At 40.0% G+C, this 20,467-nt stretch overlaps 1 protein-coding gene across 2 annotated transcripts in view; it reads left to right on the forward strand.

Moving 5' to 3' along the window:
• The first annotated feature begins 10,558 nt into the window (after positions 1–10,558).
• The window catches only part of TRPC4 (transient receptor potential cation channel subfamily C member 4), a 102,543-nt gene continuing 92,634 nt past the window's right edge, over positions 10,559–20,467 (forward strand). For both annotated transcript variants that reach the window (XM_075139746.1, XM_075139747.1), the window contains exon 1: positions 10,559–10,936. In XM_075139746.1, the coding sequence (XP_074995847.1) occupies positions 10,559–10,936 (378 nt within the window). The remainder of the gene's footprint in view (positions 10,937–20,467) is intronic.

Genomic DNA, 20,467 nt, shown 5'->3' on the forward strand with positions numbered 1-20,467 from the left:
GAATCTAGGTACAGCACCACTGAATGTGGTTAATAGCTACAGTATTTACTCCTTACGTTCACTAGTATGAGATGGATGTCATTTTATTTACTTGAAAAAAACAGTAAACACTACAAACTTCTCTTTTTAACCACTTGATGATGGCCTCTGTTTTGCCTCACTGGAAAATCTGATAAATAAAAGAAAATAAAATAGAGTAAAGAACAAAATGATGGCTCATATTGATGTTCCACCTATCTTACCTGATAAAATAAAATGGTGGCAGGTATATTTAGAAGAAAGTTTTCAAGAATAAAGTTCATGCAGTTCACAGGGAACATCTGATATTCATAACTACAAGAGATCACAAAGTCAGAGACTTACTGAGTACTAACAGAGGCGGAGAACTGTGTGATGCATGTAAGTAAAGCGAAAACTGACTAAAACTCAAGCACTGCGGAGGAAGCTGATTGCTGCAAGGCTGGAAGAAAAAAATTCTTATATATATGCATCATTGCAGAATTAAGTACATACATCATGAGGTTTCTTTTGCTTTGCCCTGGAGAACAGTTATTTCACTATTGCAGGAAGCAAAGTACAAAAGTTTAGTCTAATCTATCTAGGAGTGCATATTAAAAGATTAAGCATTTATAGAATAATTTAAAAAAAAAGTTGTTTTTTTTTTTCATACACTGGAAGCTTATTGGCTGAAAACAGCTGAGGGTTATCAGCAGATTGAAGGTGATGATTATGATACAGCCTTGAACAAGGCGATTGTAGGTCTAGAACTTAATTAAGCAAAATATCTAAGCATGAGATAGAGAAGTATTAAAACAATTGTACGAGAAGCGTGTCTTGGAGTAACACGTACACTTCCGGTCACTCAGAAAAGGTGATACGGCAAAGAAAAAGTGCAAACATGGAAGGAGACTGAATATTCAGTTCAGTTGCCCACTTGTAGACACCTAGTTGAATGCCTGAGGGTACCAGGCGTTTGGATGTGACTCAAGAGCTGGAAGGGACCCATGCCCTTTCAGGGCAGCAGCTGGGTGACATGTCGGGCACCCTGGGGCACTTCAGGTGGCATCAATGTGCGAGCAATGGGCTGGAGCTGTAAAGGACCCAGGTTTGTACAGCCTGGCAAAATGAAGTCTAAAGGAAGGACAGCTTTTTCTCCAAATATTCTGGAGGAAGTATAATCCTGTCAGCAGTCCTCAACAGCTGAACCTAATTTAGGACTGAGGAAATTATCTTGTCAGAGAAATGAGGCTCTGTCCGCCACCACTCACAAAAGCAGTGGAGGGGAACGTGGGTCAAGCAGGGGGATCCCAACTACTTCTAACAAGGAGGTTGAAGGAAAGATAGTTTCAGAGAGCTGCCCATGATAAAGAGGCTGGGTTTGGTGACTCAGGAAGCCTCTTCCAGTTCTAGCTTCTCAGGACTAGGAAGCAATGCTGATTTTCTCTTGACCTGCCTTATGACAGAGTTCAGATAAGGTATTTGTAGCAATCCTTAAATCTGTGAATCTCTCATAACTTCTGAGCTTCTTGATAGCTAAAATAATGTTTCAAAGAGTTCCTGGTAACCAAGTTTCATTTTGCCGAAATTTTAGTAGCACTCCCTGTTCTCTTCAGCTTTTATTTGATTGTCTTGCCAAGCAAGTATTCCCAAATTGAGAATTGGTTGCAGCTCTGAGTTAGGCTAGTTTGTGTTTAGTTGAACTTGTCCCCTCTGGCTCTAGGTGCAGGAAACAGACCACAGTGCTTCAAAATGAAGTGCTTACTCCCTAGTTCCAGAGATAAATCTGAATTATTACTTTTTAAACTAGATGAGTGAAAACCTGGCCTAAGAGAGTGCAGAATTAATCCTCTGCCAGTTGGAAATCATGACAAGATGCATTTTCCACAGTGAAAATTTTCTATATCAATTATTTCCTATTTCCATCTCTGTCAAATATGTTTTTCCTGTGAATAACATGCTGGAATAATTATATGTTTGGGAAAGGAGTCATTATTTAGGAGTCATTATTATTACTTCAGAAAGCAGCTCATAAGTGACTGTTGAGGAGCTAGATTTGTTGTTAAGATTTTCAGGTGATCTGTTTTTAAAGTTTTTGTATTGTAATATGGTGATGTACGTTCTTTTGACCTTTTCCCACCCAAAGAAGAAAATACAAACTTCCTGAAGGGTGCTCAAAGTATTTCGGCTATTACCAAGCTCACATAATTACTGCTAGGTCAGGGATCTATAGAGCACTATAATAGCCTTTATAAGCCAGGGAATCCACATGACAGCTTTCTTGTTTCACGACTTCCTAGCAATGAGAATTCTCTTATTGTTACTATTTATTTTCACTCCTGTTCTCATTTAGTGGGAGACTTTTAGTCCTGAATTGTGATTTGGGCATATGCATAAATGACAATTTGGCCATGCAGGAAAATTTCTGGAAAGAAATGTTCCCCTGGATTTAAGCAGCCTTATATAATACTTCATCAAGCTATTCATTAGGGCATTTTCTGTGCTATACATTTAAAGGTCCCGAGTGACATGAAGCTGTGATTTTATGGCTTCTGGTAAATAGGAGTTGTCCGACTTCTGGTTTTCTCTTCTGTTCTTTGAAGTCTTTATTGCTGCAAGGGCAGGAAAGGGTTAGTCATCACATAAGAATAGAATTTCTTGAGAAGAAAATTATCATTATTTTTGTCAGGCTTTGGTCCAGATTTTGGTGTTAAGCTGGTTAACTAATCAAATTATATATTTGATTGATTTCAATTCTATTCTTTTGTTGGGGTTTATAGCCAATGGGTAACCATCTTTTCTAGACTTGTATAAGTAAATTTTATGTTATCTAACTAATTAGTTTGTGGAACATTGTCTACTATTGAGTCTAATTGAATCATAGAATCATAGAATCATAGAATCATTAAGGTTGGAAAAGACCTTTAAGATCATCGAGTCCAACCGTCAACCCAACACCACCATGCCCACTACACCATGTCCTTAAGCGCCTCATCCACACGTCTTTTAAACGCTTCCAGGGATGGTGACTCACCCACTTCCCTGGGCAGCCTGTTCCAAGGCCTGACCACTCTTCCAGTAAAGAAATTTCTCCTAATGTCCAATCTAAACCTCCCTTGGCGCAACTTGAGGCCATTTCCTCTTGTCCTATCGCTAGTTACTTGGGAAATTGGTTTGCTTTGATATCAATTCGGTTTTGATTAGATTGATCATTATAATTCTTTTTACTTGAGTTCATGTGTTATTATTGGTAGCTGAGCTTAGGTAATAAGTTTTCCTGATTTTATTTTTTTATGAAGTCTTTTAGTAAAATACATTAAAGTGCATTGACTCCCATGTCTCTGAATAAGCAGTGTGAGGGCAGAACCATTAAGGATCTGGGTGGAAACAAGCCAATAAATTCCAAAGAGTGAACAGTTCCCCCTAACTAGTCTTTATTTCTTGCCAGCTTTTATTTTATTTTAGTTCAGCCTTTTTTGAGGCTCCCCGCAAAATACACGTACCACTCTGAGGGCAGCAGCCAGTACTAAAATGTTTACGTGAGCATATATGTTTGTACACAGATCTCTTCACAGCTGGCTCTCTATTGGCCACTATATACTATAAACACTAGAAAGTGTTTTAACTTATCCTCGGGGTGGCTTAGCTTGTACATCTGAAAATGGACCCACACTGGAGTGTTTTTATTAGCAAGTCTTTACTAAAAGTATTTGGGTGGTCTACCCAAAACTTTTCTGGCCAAACTGCATGCTGCCTGGAGCTTCATCACGTGAAGCATGGGAAGAAGTGGATCTGCATGTAAACGTAACCTGAAGCATAGAAAAGTCACTGCCACTTGTAGCATAACTCCCACAAGTAATGCTCTTGTCCTGCATTTCTCAAGCTACTCTGCCACCCCTCCCCATTCCTCCTCAAGTGAATTTGTACAGTCAGACCCTTTCTGACCGACCATACTTTGATTTCTCAGCAGAAATTGTGTACTTGTTTCTTCTCCCATGCTTTCCTCATTTGGAGAAAGACTGCCCACCCTCTCCATGAGCAGGGGACAGCCCACGTCCCACGTTTCCTGAGAAATGTTGCTGTGCTGTTTGAATGCTGCAGGATCACATCCACAGAGCATAAGGTCAGCGCTACTGTTGGAAATGCTGCAAGAAGGCCTTCTGTGTAGCCAGATGACACTGAAGTACTTTCTTTTGAAAATTATTTTGGAGAGCTCCTTGAATTTACCCAGGAGAATAACACCAGCCAAGGAGAGGGGGAGGTCAGCTCAGCTGGATGGTGCAGTCACTCATTAAGATCATTATCTGTGTTATTGCCTTCTCTGTCCTTCCCACCCCAAACTGGCTGCCTTCTGCGTGTAGGCTGGGCTGATACCGTTCATGCTGCATCATTTCAAAGAACAAGTTCATGTCAGTCAGTGCAAAGCAGTCTTTCTCTCCTTTGCTCTGGTAGCAGGCTTAAACGCTTCAGTATTCCCCTCTGAGCAAGAACAAATAGTTCAGGCTTCAGGGTCATTCCCACACTTTCCCAAGGATGTTTGCATACTGCTACCCATCAGCAAGAGGTAACCATGCATGTTGGTTTTTCCAGAGAGTGCCTCTTTCTAGTTTAAATAAAACTGGGGAGACGAACTAATTTAATATGTACTAGTGAGCTATTATCATCTAATGATACTTCTGTAAGCTTGTGGTGCTCATTTTTTTTCACTTGGGCAGCTATCTGATTTTTTGCCCGTAAGGTAAGTGAAATTAGGCTCAGTTTTAGCTGCATTTGAAGAAGCAAGTTCTTGAATACCTCTGATTTTAACAATTATGCAGATTTGTAATGCTGCGTGCCTGGCCCCAAGTCACCCTACCGCTATATGATCTGTTAATAATTTCTAAAATCTCTCAGCAATGTTTTTTCCATACTCTCCTAAGACTGATCTTTTGCTATTTCTCAAACCTCAGGCTGATACCAGTCCTGTCATTAAAGGTCACTGTTACAAGAAGAACCTGTCATTCTCAACTAAGATCTGATGTGATGTTAGCCCTAGAAGATGCAAGTTTACTCCCATTTGGTGTAGCCTAAGTGAACTTACAGAACATCTTTACACTATATATGAAGCACTATGCTTTAAACCCCAAAAATTGCTGTGAAATTGCATCCTGTCTTAAAATTGACAAAAAAACATTTAGGCAAGTAATCCATGTCACTGCATAAAGGTTTATCACATTCAGTGTCAGCATTTGCACTCTCCTAGGACTTGATCTCTTAAGCTGCTAATGTAAAACGCTGGTAGAATTTCATCTGTCATATATCCATTGTGTTTTGGCCCCTGAAAGTTGTTCCTTCTAGCTGATGTCCTGCCTTGCTGATTGTGAAGCCAGAACACATATAAGCAGACAACTTGACAGCCTGCCTCCCATCGTCCACTGACAGCTGTATAGTATGTCATGTTCTTTGCTTTACTGCAAATTGGACTATAGGGTACTTTAAACCAGAGCACAAACAAGAGGTTTAGCTCTATTCCAAATTGATCAACAACCTCATGGGAACGTATACCATATTATGCTATCAGTTTATCTCCTGCATACATGACTCAGTGTCAAAGTCCAAATTGCTACTTTTGCTATTGTTAGCTTTTAAGTCTGAAGCTGATCATAGTTCTAACAATGAAAAATGACTTTCAGGTGAGGACCCTATATACTGTATTGCCAGCTATAACAATTGTAAAATAAACAGTGGTAGAAGGCATGCATGGGCAGTGGAATTCCATCACCTGCAGCTGAAGTTGTTAGAACCAGTCCCTGGAATGGTGTTGGCTCAAGCCAATTGACATCTTCCTACGCAATTTCCAGGCACAGTTTAGGAGTTAGCATGGACCCCATATTATTCCCAGTAGACATTTCTCTTTCAGCTGTCCTATTTTGGGACCAAGAGAGTTTAACAGTATGGGAACAGCCTATCCAGTTAACCCCAGTGCTAGAGGAATGTTTAAGTTTCTTGTCTAGGCATTTGGTTAGACACCAGTATCTGGAATGATGCTGGGTTCAGAAATCAAAGGTTTATCTGCATTTCTTTTGTTCTTGTTCAAATGAAACAGTCTGTCCTGGTGACTGAAAGTGAAGGAACTTCATGCTTCTTTTGGACTGGGATTTATCAGAGCTAGAGTCTTGCTTTCAAAAATTCCCTTTGAACATCATTTTTACTGTGTATCGAATAGGATTCTGTGTCAGATGAAAGCTGGTATGTCACAGATCTATTTTAGAAAGAAAATTTCATACTTTCATAAATATAACAAATGTCAGAAACTTTCCTTTGCCATGAAAAGTGCATATAAAATAGTTTCAGAAGATCACAGAGAAATCAGCATGTTATTCACTTGTCATAAATACTCTGGTTTCCTGAGCAGGGTGCTTCCATAGCTACTTCTTATGAAGTTCCACTTTTTTTTTCACGCAAGTAGTCTGAAAAGCAAACTCATGAGCAAAACCAGAAGTGTACTTTTGATGACATCCTAGAAGAAGCTATACAGTATAATAATGCCAAAGTCTAACTTAGTGATCAGTGATTGAAATAAAGCATCTTTAGAAGGGTAGTGTCAGAGAGGATTTCAGAAGTTGCACATGTGGATACTATGGAGCACATCTGTGTCCATCCGGCTGCCCATCTGCTGAAGGAGATGTGTTGTCCTTGGGTGTCTTCTCCTGTTTCTGAAAGGGTTACAACAGCAATAAAAGTGGCTTGCCACAGAGGCCCTTGGTGCCTGCTGCTGGGTCACCCTAATACTCTTCTCTTCGTTGCACCCAGCTACAACAGTGTTTTGGGGTAGGGGACAGCATGCAAGGGAATGCAAGTCAGGGTCCCCTGGAAAAATAGCGAGGATATGATCATATATTCAGGGGCAGCAAAAAAGGCAAAAGCAGAGGCTGAATAAAAGCCAAGGAATTCTGATTGCAGTTTTTTTGAGCTTTGACTTTGATGGGAAAACTTCTGTGTACCTGTGATTATAATATGCATGTATATATACACGTGATACAGCAGCAGAAGGCAATTTCCAATTATTTATTTTAGCATTAGTAAAATTAATAATATCAGCTTTTCTTAAGAAATATCAAATTATCAAATAATGATAGAGTGGAAATGTTAAAGGTTTGCAAAGAAGGCGGAATGTTGCCATTCCTCCCTGAAAAATAACGTATGAAAAATACAGTATCATATAATTTGAAATGGTGGTCTGTAGCAGGTGTCAATGAAACTGCCTGTTAAGAAAGAAATCTTTTCTCATAAGAATCAATTTTCTGTCAAAGTATTGTGGTTTTCTTTTTTTATATATTTCTCCTCCTCAGGTGCTGATGATATTTCCCTGCAGAGGGCAGGAAGCACTATATATATATATATAGTGTGTATGTGTGTGCATGCGCGCTTTGGTGGGTACAGCTGCTGTAGGCCAATGATAGCTGGCTTAAGATAGATCTTAGTCAATATCTTGTCTTCAAGTATCATAGTTATTTCTTTTTTTTTTTTTTTCTTTTAATGCTGCATTTCTGAGAGAGAGAGATATGCTGGAAAATCCAATAACTCAGTAATTACCAGACCCTCCTGAGAAAAGATTTAACTAAGATCCCCCTCTTTTCAAGTGACTATTCTGAGCTCTAAGCTACTGGCTATTCCAGGTCTGTGCAAATTTTCTGATAAATGAAAATTTTTCTGTTGGTAATAACGCTGAACTGCTGAAAAACTGGCTATATTGCTGAGCCTATTCACTATTTATAATTACCAGTGTATATGAAAACATAAGGTTTCAGAACCTCAATATGCTCTCTGACACTGGTTTGCTTACTTTCATCTAAAATCCAACCCAAATTTAGTTTGGAATAAAGGTTAATGCAAATGTGTCTTAGACTTTTTTTTAGCACAAAATGTAATTGCGAGTTTTGCTACCAAAAAGATTTTTTAAAAACGTATGGAAAAGGATTCTAAATGTAATTGACCGAGTCTTCAGTTTAGAAAGGAAATTAGGAGTAACTGGGAGCCTACAAACAAGGGAGAAAGGACTGATGGATACAGTAAGCTAGGTTATAGAGGTCGCAAAGTCCAGTAATGTGAGGGTAGCCATCAATCAAGCTGAGGAGGCCCTTGAAAGGGAAATTAAAACCATATTAATTTTTAACCATGTTAATAAAAGGGTATGACTTTTCTCATCCTAATGTAGCTGTCTAAAACAAGCCAGACAAATTACACTCAAGAAGTGCCTTACTCTCAAATGTGAACACTAAGGGCAGGAGTCAGTTGCTAAAGCAGAATCTGGGTGTTTGGGCCATTTGAGATGCCCAGGACATTGGCCTAGGGCTTGCATTGGCCCAGGGCTGGCAGGTGTGACATGGGGCCTGCCAAGGAAACCTGTGCGCTTCTGTAGAAACAGTGCAAGGTGGGCTGAGCTAGCCTAGGCAATGTGAAATTATGATGATAAATGTCAATATTTAAATAAATCAACTGTGCTCCTAAAATTAAGTGAGGTGAATCTTCCATAGGAGGTTGGCTCTGTGCCCCACTTGGACACATCTCATGCCATTGGAGAAGCACTAAAGTATTCTGCCTGGTTTCCTGTCGTTGCAAATGGCTTGACTCTAGGGGTCAATAGATCCATTGTATTTCATGTGTTATAATTACTTAGCTTATAGCTACAAATTTTAACAATATCAAGCTGCAATGTTTTGTAGATTTAGTACTGTATTTTCGAAAATTTCGCAGAAGTTCTTAAACTGTATCTTAAAGTATATAGTATATAATGTGTTCAGACTAATGGCATGAAAGTCACTGAATATTTTTTATAATATTATATAACATTATTCAGTATTTTGGTTAATATTTGTTCTGTCATTTCTACAGCTAGCTTGGTGATGAACAGCATATTTGCAAATACTGATAAAGAAAATCATAAAGATAACATAGAATCATGGAATGGTTTGGATTGGAAGGGGCATTGAAAGATCATCTAGTCCAACTCCCTGCCACGGGCAGGGACATCTTTCATTGGACCAGGTTGCACAAAGCCGCATCCAACCTAACCTTGAAAACTTCAGGGATGGGGCGTCCACAACTTCTTCTGAGGTTCCTTTTGATGAATCAAAACCTCAAAATATTAAAAATACGTATTATCTTTTCCAAATTAGGATCTCAACAGAGATTTTTTTTTGATGCCTGAAGGAAATGGAGGAAAAGGCAGTGGGTTACTGCAACTTGCATTGTCAGCTGAGAAAACGACAAGAAACTACAGTTCTTTGACTAATAGGCTGTTCAACCTCTAATTGAACTGTAGAAAGAAATATCTTTTTGTGCACCCTGTTCTTTTAAGTCAAATTTTTCTCTTCCCTCTACCCTCTTTTCCTTTCCACCCCTCCCTCCCCCCCCACCCCCCTGGTAGAAGATAGAGCCAGGAGAAAATCATTCTGTTAGAAAGAATTATTTTTTGCAAAGTCCATGCGCAAAGTATACAGAGTAAAAGCAGAGGCATTAAATGCTTTATTATATGTAAGACTTTAGAGTTGGTTTATAGTTGCAGTGTTTCAGTATTAATTCTAGTTTAGAACTGAATAGTTCAGAATCAAAACCATGATTATTATCTACCAGTCCTTGGGAATTTATCTCCTATGGATTTTGTTTTTCCTTTTAGGCTCTGAATTCTAATTTATACATTAGTAAGTGCTGATTGGAAAAGCATTTTATATGAGTGTTTTTCTAATAGCATTTGAGATTGAATCAAAATCTTAGTAGGAAAACTCACTACTGAACTGTGCAATCTGTGCCTGCCACAGATAAGTCAGGATATTTCAGCAGCACTGGGAAGATGTAAAGGCTAATAACTATTCCAACTCTAACAAGCTAAAGAAAAGGTAAGGAGGGCTGTATTTAGTTGTCCACACACAAGCATTGAGTGATGCCTTTGTTGTGTAGGATATCAGAGACATTTGCATGGAGGTACCAAATGTGCACAGGCCTTGTGAAAGACCCAAGCCATGCAGGAGTGCAGTTGAGATAAGTAGTGCATCTCAAAGAGGCCTAGGTACCTTAGATGGGCAACTGAACCAATCTCTAAGTGACATAACCACTACCACAATCAAGCTTAAAAGGTGTAAGTGCCCTGTAGTCTACTGAGCAGCAGCAACTGTGTATGAGCATACTCTTAAACCGTGGAAAACACAAGGTAGTGGAACTTAATGAAGAAATTAAGGATGAAGTGGAACTACACTGGTGCAAACTACATTGTGTCATATCACTTCACGCTTGCCACAGGTTTAAGGAATACATACAAGCGAATGGTATGCTGACAGATATGCTTTGACTTGGTAAGTTGCAACAACTTGGTTATATGTTTTGGTTTCCACGTTTTGCTGGTCATCTTACAAGTTCTATCAATAAAGACCATTTGTACTTGTTTCAACATCACTTTTTAGTATGAGTTTTAAATACTTATATATTGCAAATGTTAATTTGGTGCTTTGTACTCCCAAAATATATTATTGATTTAATCTTTCTTTTCATATTGCAGAGACAAAGTATTAGAATGGCATAAAATATGGCCCAGTTCTACTACAAAAGAAGTGTCAATGCTCCCTACAGAGATCGTATCCCTCTTCGTATTGTACGGGCAGAATCTGAACTGTCTCATTCAGAGAAGGCCTATCTGAACGCCGTGGAGAAAGGAGATTATGCCAGTGTAAAGAAAGCTTTGGAGGAAGCAGAAATTTATTTCAAGATCAATATTAATTGCATTGATCCCCTGGGAAGAACTGCACTCCTTATTGCAATTGAAAATGAGAACCTTGAGCTCATTGAGCTGCTCTTAAGTTTTAACGTATATGTGGGAGACGCTCTGTTGCATGCCATACGAAAGGAGGTAGTTGGTGCCGTGGAGCTGCTGTTAAACCACAAGAAGCCCAGTGGGGAGAAACAGGTATGTGCAGGATTTTCTCTAGGTTTGTAGTCTGCTCTAATGAACAGAGAAGAATTGTGCAAAGGAAGTAAGCAAAAAGAAAAATGAAACCAACCGTCATCCTTGTACACAAGTATTTAAAATCAGAAAATCAATTACTTTGATGCTGTATGCATTGTATTCATTTCTGTTTAGACATCATAGAATCGTATAATCTTAGAATGGTTTGGGTCAGAAGGAACCTTTAAAGATCATCTAGTCCAACCCCCTGCCGTGGGCAGGGACACCTTTCACTAGACTGGGTTGCACAATGCCCCATCCAGCCTAACCTTGAACACTTCCAGGGATGGGGCATCCACAACTTCTCTGTTCCATTGTCTCACCACCCTCATCATAAAAAAATTCTTCCTTATATCCAATCTAAATCTACCCTTTTTCAGTTTAAAACTGTTGGCCCTCATCCTGTCACTACAGGCCTTGGTAAAAAGTCTTTCCCAGTCTTTCTTATAAGCCCCCTTTATGTATTGAAAGGCCGCAATAAGGTCTACCAGGAGCTTTCTCTTCTCCAGACTGAACAACCCCAGCTCTCCCACCCTTTCTTTGTAGGAGAGATATTCCAGCCCTCTGACCATTTTTGTGGCCCTCCTCTGGACTTGCTTCAACAGGTCCATGTCTTTCTTGTGCTGGGGACCCCAGAGCTGGCTGCAGTACTCCAGGTGGGGTCTCACAAGAGCAGAGTAGAGGGGCAGAATCACCTCCTTCACCCTGCTGGCCACGCTTCTTTTGATGCAGCCCAGGATACAGTTGGCTTTCTAGGCTGCGAGCGCACATTGCCAGCTCATGTCCAGCTTTTCATCTACCAGTACCCCCAAGTCTGTCTCAGCAGGGCTGCTCTCAATCCCTTCATCCCCCAGCCTGTATTGATACTGGGGGTTGCCCCGACAGGTGCAGGGCCTTTCACTTGGCCTTGTTGAACTTCATGAGGTTCACATGGTGCCCACTTCTCAAGCCTGTCAAGGTCATCTCTGTCATTAATCTGCACAGGTCCACAAGGCTTATCAGTTTAATGTAGTTAAGTCACATGAGATCTAGTCCAATGAGAAGGGGTAAAAACATCCTACATCCTTCTTAATCCCAGCCTGAATAACAAGGTTTTCCACTTAGAGCTGAGTGAATTGTTAACTGCTTTCTATATAAAGCCAGAATTGGGCTCACATTTAACTGATCACGCACAAAACCCCCTTCTTGGAAGACTGTGCAGTAAGAAAAGTCAAACTTCTTCAAGTCAGAGCTTTGTGTCCATTATAAACTCACTCAGGAAAATCTGGAAGTTGATAGAACAGTTAGGTTTTGCTTATGAGACCTCTGACATGGTAATATTATTCCTGCAGATATTAGTGGGAAATCCTTAATCATTCAAAGATGCAAATCATCCAAAGAGAATAGTAGTGGTAAGATGTGGTCCATTTGAATTAATTATGAAAGTCAATGAAGGTTTCAACCCCTCCATGTGGAGGTCACCATCTCCCAACTCAGCAAGGCAACACTGGGAGACATGACCCAATTGATCAGAACTTCAGCCCTGTCTCCAGTAGTCATCCATCCTATCAAGTACAGCTAAAAAGGTACAAACTCCTCTCCCTTTCTCCTTGTCTTCTCTCAAAGGAAAAAATCATTACATACAGTCTTATTAATGATAAATGTGATACCTATTCTGCTTCCCCTTGCACTGCCTTGAGTCATCTCTCGGAGATTGCTAGCCTCTTGCATATCCTTCTCATGTTAAGAAACTAGCGGAGACAGGATAACATAGCCCATAACTTCTGATATTCCTAGGACTCTATCAGGAAGAAACACCTTAAAAATAGTTATACTATTGTATTGTATTTTAATCTATTTCAATTTTCATGTATTATAGGTACTGTGTTAATGTATTTCAATGAATAGTATGTTGAAATTATTACAGCCCTTTCACAGATAATGCATACAATATACTTTAAGCAAGTATAATGTACTTGCTATGGATAGAATTGCAGATAATAGGTAACGAGTATAATTTTTGCTGATAAAATAACATGAATTCTATGCTTTTTTTGTTATGGAAAGAAAGAAATACAGTAGGTCTTTGTACAAATGTGTGTGTCTGCCTTCTCTTCTAGACAGTAGAAGCAGAGCTCCTTTATAATGATAACTTTCACTTTATGTTTGGCTCATTTCATTATTTTTCAACTGATAGCGCAGATGAGAATACAATGTATGGGAATTTCTCAATGCAACGTACCAGGACCCGGAAGGCTCAGTGCACAGCCCTGTGCCAAGCCAATTAAACCACCTGTGTCTCCATTCTCCAACCTCTGCAGTTGAAGTTGCCATCTGCGGAGCGGAGTTCATCTCACTTGATGGTAGCCATCCAAAGCTGTGTCTCATCTTTGATCTGGCTGCCTGGGCTCCCCTTACCGATGGAGAAAAATGGAGATCCCTGGAAAGCAACTCATGCTGTCTTTCTCAATTACTTGTCCTAAAATGGCATAAACCACTTTTTGGACCAGCTAGAGAGAGGGAGTCCACAAATTTACCTTACACTAGGTGCCTAAATTTCAGGCTGTTCTTTGGACTTTCAGGACTACTTTTTGGTATGTGCCACAGCTACTGTAATGGAAACGCTTGAATACAAATAGTAAAACTTGTTTTAGGTGAGCTTCATGCTATAGCAGAGGAAAGATAGGCTTACTTTTTGGGTGCATACTACAGTCTTAAATTAGCCACAAACTGCTTTACTCCAAACTAGAGGTTAGCTCTCTGGGCTGGAGCTTAAGCGCATTGCTTCAGTGCCACACTCCACTGCTGGCTGGTATGAAGAGTGCTGCTTCTCCTTCTCTTCCTTGGTTTCCCTGTGGGATAATAGCATTAACATCCTTCTCGGATTTAGTGTGGCAGTGTTTTACAAAAACTAAGTTATATTCTCTTTTCACAGCTGCACTTGCTGAGGGTCTTCCCATTACTGTAAAGCATGAAGAATAATCATGAATCATTTGAAACAAAGACATCTCCTTTTGTGTCTGTACAAGGCTAGGCTTGCCCACTGCAAATGCAAATATTGCCTGCAAGCCAGCGCTTGCAAAAAATGGCCTTTAAACAAATTGATTATTTACACATGCATGCCATTGTTTGCACTGGGGACCCCAGCAACCGTTAAGCTTCTATGGGTGTCGTATATGTAGATAATCACGTTGGTTCATTTTTAGGAACAGGTCGTGCTGAAGAGAATGTAAATTTGGATTACATTTTTGCAATAATCATTTTACTGCAATGAAGCAGATACAACTGTGAATATTTAGTATAATCAAAAGTACCTGCTGGCTGAAAAATCATTACAATAGGCTAAAGATATGAAATCTGGATGCTTAGAATTATATACTAAAATTTATATTTTCAGTGTTTAGGCAGAAAGATAATGCTTTTGCCCTGGAGAACCAAGTTCCTTTTGAAACTCCATTTCAAACTACAGCTTGACTTTTTTTGATTACTTTTTATTTGTAAACATTTGCCATATTGTTTAGATGATGATTAATTTTCAGACTCTGTGCTTTTAATAACATGATATCATGGCCTGTTTGGTTTTCCTTCTTTGTGTAAAGCTGATCATGTGTGGTAAAATCGTAGCCCCTTGAAGTTAGTGGGAGTTTTGCCATTGATTCAGTGAGGTCAAGATTTCACCCTTTTGCTGTTGTGTTTTTTTTTTTTGCCCCTGATGACAAGTTATTCACAGAGGAGACAGATAATAAGGAATAAGAAAAATACATTGGCTAAATACTGCCAAGCTCAAGAAACAGTTTAGATTCCCAAATATTTCATTAGTGATCAAAGTGAACATCCAAATGCAGAAAAAAACTGATGAGACTCATGATTTACAAGTAAATGAATTAGCTCTCACTATTTTTTATATTCACGAGATATCATAGTGTGTATGATGCATAGCTAATTTCAGCTTCACCCTCATAAAATAATGTGATTATATTTGTAAAACACAGAATTTTTAAGCGTAGGATTTCCTACATAATTCAAGAGCTCATTGACAATGTCAGAAAGCCAGAAAAAAATGTCCTCTTATATCAATAGAAAGCTACAGTTCTTCAGGACGGCTGAAATGTATGTTTTGAAAGAACTGATTTTTCTCCAAAATTTAATTCTTTAAACATTTAAATGTTTCAAAACAAAAAGGGGAAAAATGTTAATTCTGACCAAGAATCAATGCATTTAGTTAGAATAATATATTTTTGCATTTTTGGAAAAGTTTTCCAACCAGTATCTTCAATATTAGGAGATGCCACTGAATCTTACTCTTTAATAATTCCTCTTCAAAAAACCAAACCAAACCAAACAAAAAAAACCCCAACGGTCAGATCATGTTGCAGTTATATCTAAACTCTCTAGTCTACTGACCACTCAGCTGTTGGGCTCTACTTAATGTCCATATGTGATGTGCTTTTCATTTCCAAGACCGCGTGGGTTACAGTGGTTTTAAGCTGATTATCAATATATGGATACATCTGGTGCCACCTGGTGACTACAGATGAGGCATATATGTTTAACAGCTTTGAATTGTATTTGACTCCTGTTACTCAGTTTGTGAGTGAGGTTTTTGTGGTATATATTAATACAACTCTGGAAAAGGTTATTTTGTCACTTGCATTATATTTTCTACACTTTTTTTAGTTGGACCAGCTGCTAGAGCACATGTAAAAGAGAGTAACACAAATTAAGGTGAATGAGTTGAGGCAACTTGTCCAAGCACTTTTAAATTACCACTTCTTCAAAGCCATATGTCCTGAATTATCTGCCAAGTCACTTGTTGCTTACCCTGATGGATAGTTGAATGCCAAATTAAGAGGGAAAAAAAGCTGTTCTTTAAAATTTAGTATCTGCAGAAAACATTTTTATCTTGTTAAATTGCATGCAGCATCCACAGATGGGGTGGGGGTTAGGTAGCATAAAAAAATGAGTAGAATACCTTTATCTAAATCACAGTGTGCTCTACTGCTTGAGGAAGCCAGGCATCGATCTCTAACTGGGTGGTTGACCGCCTAGATATGCATGTATATTTAAGGAAGACTGAAGCAGAGGTGTACCTGTCTTCTAAGGATGCTACAAAGCACATAAGTGAAGCTGAAGTCTCAGTTATTAAACTTGAATCTATGTAGCATTGTATTAGCTGACAGTCTAAATTCAGGACTGCGATGTTTACAGGCATTGCCTGGCTAGCAAAAGCACATGGTGGTGCTTTTATGCCTTCCTGTTCACTATTAGATGTCGATCTTGTGATACTGTGGGTATTTTTATAGGTGGACACCCTAGGGACAGCTTTCTGCAGACGTCTGAAAAAAAATACTGTGCTAATGCCAGAATGGAATTTGCAAACATAAAGGAATTGCTAGAGGAGGGAGAACTTTAGAACAGGGAGGGAAGTGATCACAGTGATATGTCCCTGGTTCACTCCTTCTGTGGTGTGGAAGTTAATTAATGTGAAAACACTGCTGGGCACAGAGGAGGGGTCATGGTAAGAAAGTGGAAGCTGGCAGACACCAGCCCCTGCAGCTTTCCTCCACTCAGTTTGGAACTGGAAAGTTAGTAGCCATCAAGGCAGTTTGGGAGGTAAATCTGCTATATAGCAGATTACTCAGTCTATGGGTGCTTTGGATGCACAGATCAAATGTCACCCTTACTCTGTCTTCCCCAGAGGTGCTGGTGTCCTCAGTGTGACTTCTATCCCTGTCTCCTGTCCACTATCCAGATAGGTTTCTCTATTAACAGGAAGATCTTTCTGCCTGTAGTGCATCAGTTCCTTGTACATCACCTCGGCATTTCCAGGGTGTCCCAGCAAGATACATGATATCTAAATTTTTCTCATCTCTTGTTTGGTCAACATTAGCAGAACAGTCAATGCATAAGAGTCAGTGCATACTTTCTGATGCCCTGGCTTAGGAAACCTTTGTAAGAATTTCTTTAATTAACTCCACCTCTGCAAGAACGCTGTGAGATGTGCATTTCATTTCCTGAAGGGGAGACAGAAGGTCTTTGGGATCAGCTTGACTCCTCTCTCTTTTTGTGTGCTGTGCTGTCACACCACGTGCAGAGAAAAGAAGAAATTGCTGGCACAGGGCTGGAAGTAGGAAGCTGAAAAAAGACCATACCCACCTCCTGCACCTTTCATAGTTTGTTTGCTCTCCTGAGACAACCAGTAAGGTCACATCATAAACTACTTTGTGAAAAATCCCTGTCTTCTACTTGTTGTGCTAAGAAATGTTATACATGTTGAATTTCTCCATCTCATATTTGCAACCTCTGTTTCTGCTGCTTGCTCACCCCCACAGGCTCAGTCACAGTCCCTGCCAGTCAAAGTCAAATCAGGAAGCGAGGCCTCAGCTTCTTCAATGGGGACTTCAGACATTGTTGACCTCTAAAAATACAAGTCCATGGCACAGACAGTTTTATTTCATCGATTTTCATGCATTTTCTTGGCAGTGTCTCAAAGGCCCAAGAAAGGCTAAGTTCAACGCGTTGGCTAAATATTGGGAAAAAAAGTATTTATTAGAACAGACAAAACCCAAATGTCCGAAACTTAAAAGGTACAGACAGACATTTCTGAAGGACTGAAAGACATGCAGGATATTCCTAGGTGAAGAGCCTATTGCATATGGGTACCAGAGACAGGGTAAAAGAGTCTGGCATGTGGTTAGCAAGTGGTAGAAGATACTGATACCTGAATTAGTATCTCAGCACCTTCATGAATTTTTACTGCCTTTTCAAGGCTAGAAGTTAGTTAAGATGGGGATGGACTAGATGATCTTTAAATGTCCCTTCCAACCCAAGCCATTCTATGATGCTAAGATGGAGATGATCTCAGCAGGGATTGCCAATGTCACCGGGTTACAGTGGACCTGGAAATGTCCACTCACCCCAGAGTAAGATATATTTGCTTTGCAGAATCCTCTTCCACCACCTCAATTCTCCCCATAATTCCCGTGCTTTTACAAATCTGGTTAGCTACCATTTGGGTTGCACTCAAAACTATGGATTCAAGTTTCTGATTTCACTACCAGGTTCTGAGACTCCCTCAGGAAAAGCATAACGATAGTTACCATTTTCTCTCCAGACAGATGGTGAGCAACCCTTCTTCATCAATATTTAAGGGCCTCTTTAGTAGACTCTCTGGTCATGGTAGGCTTTACAACCGGGATATTCTTGAGCAGCTGGGTAAAAGAGATGGTATGTTTTAGCCTTTATCTCTGAGGGAAAGGATCGAAATGAAAGAGATTAAAAGTTTGATGTAGGGAGTGAGGACAGCAAGCTGTGATTATATGCTTTTATGTTATAAGGAAAATGGCATCTGGAAGAGATGGGTGAGGTGAGAAGTGGTATGTAAGAAGATGGCAGCTCTGATACTTTTTGCACACCAGATGTGAGTCCAGGGATCTAACCCAGCCAACCATATCCTAATGCTGCTGTATGCCACATGCACAGTGCTTGCCATGGACATTTTAGCTATGTGTGAACAAGAGTATCCAGGACATTTTGGAGTTCGCAGGTCCCAGGTCGTGTAGTGGCAGCATCTTCTCCCAGGGAGGCACCAGTACATCATCCCACATCTGGGTGTTGAAAGAACTAGCAGAAAGCTACAGGGAGGTCTGGCCAGCCCCTGATCTGGATGATAGGCAGACCAGCACCTCAGAGCTTGCTCTGGCATTTATGTGCTACTCAGTGTATTAGCAGCCACCGTGAACTCCTGCACAGGAAGAGTTATCCAGGTGGATCAGTAGGAAAGCTTGCTATCTTGGGTCTTTAGGGAGGTGGGGAGAGAGGGGGCGTTATTTTGCTGTCACAAGCTAAAGTTATATTTTATAAATCTTGATGCATTTAGCTGATTGATTATTATTTGGGGGAAGGCAGAAGAGAAGAGGTGTTGACAATACAAGTTGTCTTTCACTTGAATCTACTGCATGCAATTCTCATCAGAATAAACAATGATTGATCTTATGCCAAAATGTGTCTTAGTATCTGATTTTTTTTAGCAATGTTGCCATGTAGTTTTGGAGAGAATGAAAGGATGTAGGAGAACAGCCAGGAGGAAGGAATAGTCCTGTGTGAGGATGTTGTACAGTATAATTTCTAGGCCACTGGGGCAGGCTGCTACGTGGATGTTCAGGCACTCTCCTAAACTATCTGGGAAGGGACACAGACAGCAAGGCTAGACAGCTTTGCAGGCAAAGTACCTTCAGTCTGGCAGCATTCCCAGAAATAGATAAAAAGTTTAAAGGTGAAAAGTCAGGAAACAGCATGAAAGCAGCACAGCACAGAGCCTAAAGAGTCATTTTCCATTCCTGAGATGCTGGCAGCCTAGATTCTGCACTTCTGACAGAGCTCCTATCAGGTCTGAGAGAGCTCGTATCTCCTAGGAAATTCCCCACGTGTGGCCTCATGACCCTTTCATGTCTCTTAATATCTTTGTACTTCTTGAAGTTGCCCTTTGAGGAGTCCCAGGGTCCTGAGATGGAGCCAGTGCTCTTCTCTGGAGCTGCGCTCATAGCCCAACTAAGAGGAGTCTTCAGGCTCCTCTTAGTACGTGCAGAGCATTCAGTCAGTTTCGGTACATTATTTTCCTTCCAAACCTCGTGGGATGATATAATTTTCCCCGCCCTGCATTGCCTCACAACCCAACAGTGTTCAAGGGGAAGCTGCTATGTCAGGATTGCACCTCTGCCTGGTAACAGTGTGGGTCATCATGGAGAGGACCAGGGGAATATATACAGGTTGTAGGCCCAGCACACCTGCGATGGACTTTAACTACAAAGATGTTGGACCTGTTGTTTTAAGATGTTAATTCGAATTTTCACCTACTTACAGAACTGGGACTTATATTGGTGAAGCAGGGGCAGAAAGAAAGAGAAAGATTTTATGAGCACTGCATGATGCCCTGTAGTTTTTCTTATCTAAAACTCTTTCTCCAGTAACTTTGGAAAATATCAGTCACAATCACTTGTGTAACGCTCTTCGTCTGTTGAGATTAAAGCATCATTTTTGTTTTGAAAACGTCTCGCATAGACGTGGCTTTTTTGAATGTGCTGGTTAATGACAGTCTAGCTAGTAATGAGTATGAAGGAGGCAGTGCAAAGCTATTTTGTCGGGCTTGAAGTACACAGTCTTGAAGTGGAATGTGAGGGCATGAAGTTGGTTATTCCTACTCCTAGCTGCCTGAGTGGGTAGCTAAGTATTTTTTTTCCCAGTGGCATTTGATTAATTAGAATTTTATGACATGTTTTAAAATATTGATAGACAGAGATGAATGTGAAAGGCTGTGTAGGGGATATTTCAGTTTATTGATGAAATAGATATAGTAGCCTATCCATATGTTCAGTCTTTCATACAATCATTTGGGCACATGAAAACAACATGTAGTTCTTAAGGAGAGGTGTACCATAAAGGTGGAGATGACTAATTGCATACGAGATGGAGATACGGATTTACAAATATGTTGTTCTTTGATGTTTTAGAGAG

The sequence above is a fragment of the Calonectris borealis genome, chromosome 1, assembly GCF_964195595.1.
Source record: "Calonectris borealis chromosome 1, bCalBor7.hap1.2, whole genome shotgun sequence".
NCBI classification, from domain to species: domain Eukaryota; kingdom Metazoa; phylum Chordata; class Aves; order Procellariiformes; family Procellariidae; genus Calonectris; species Calonectris borealis.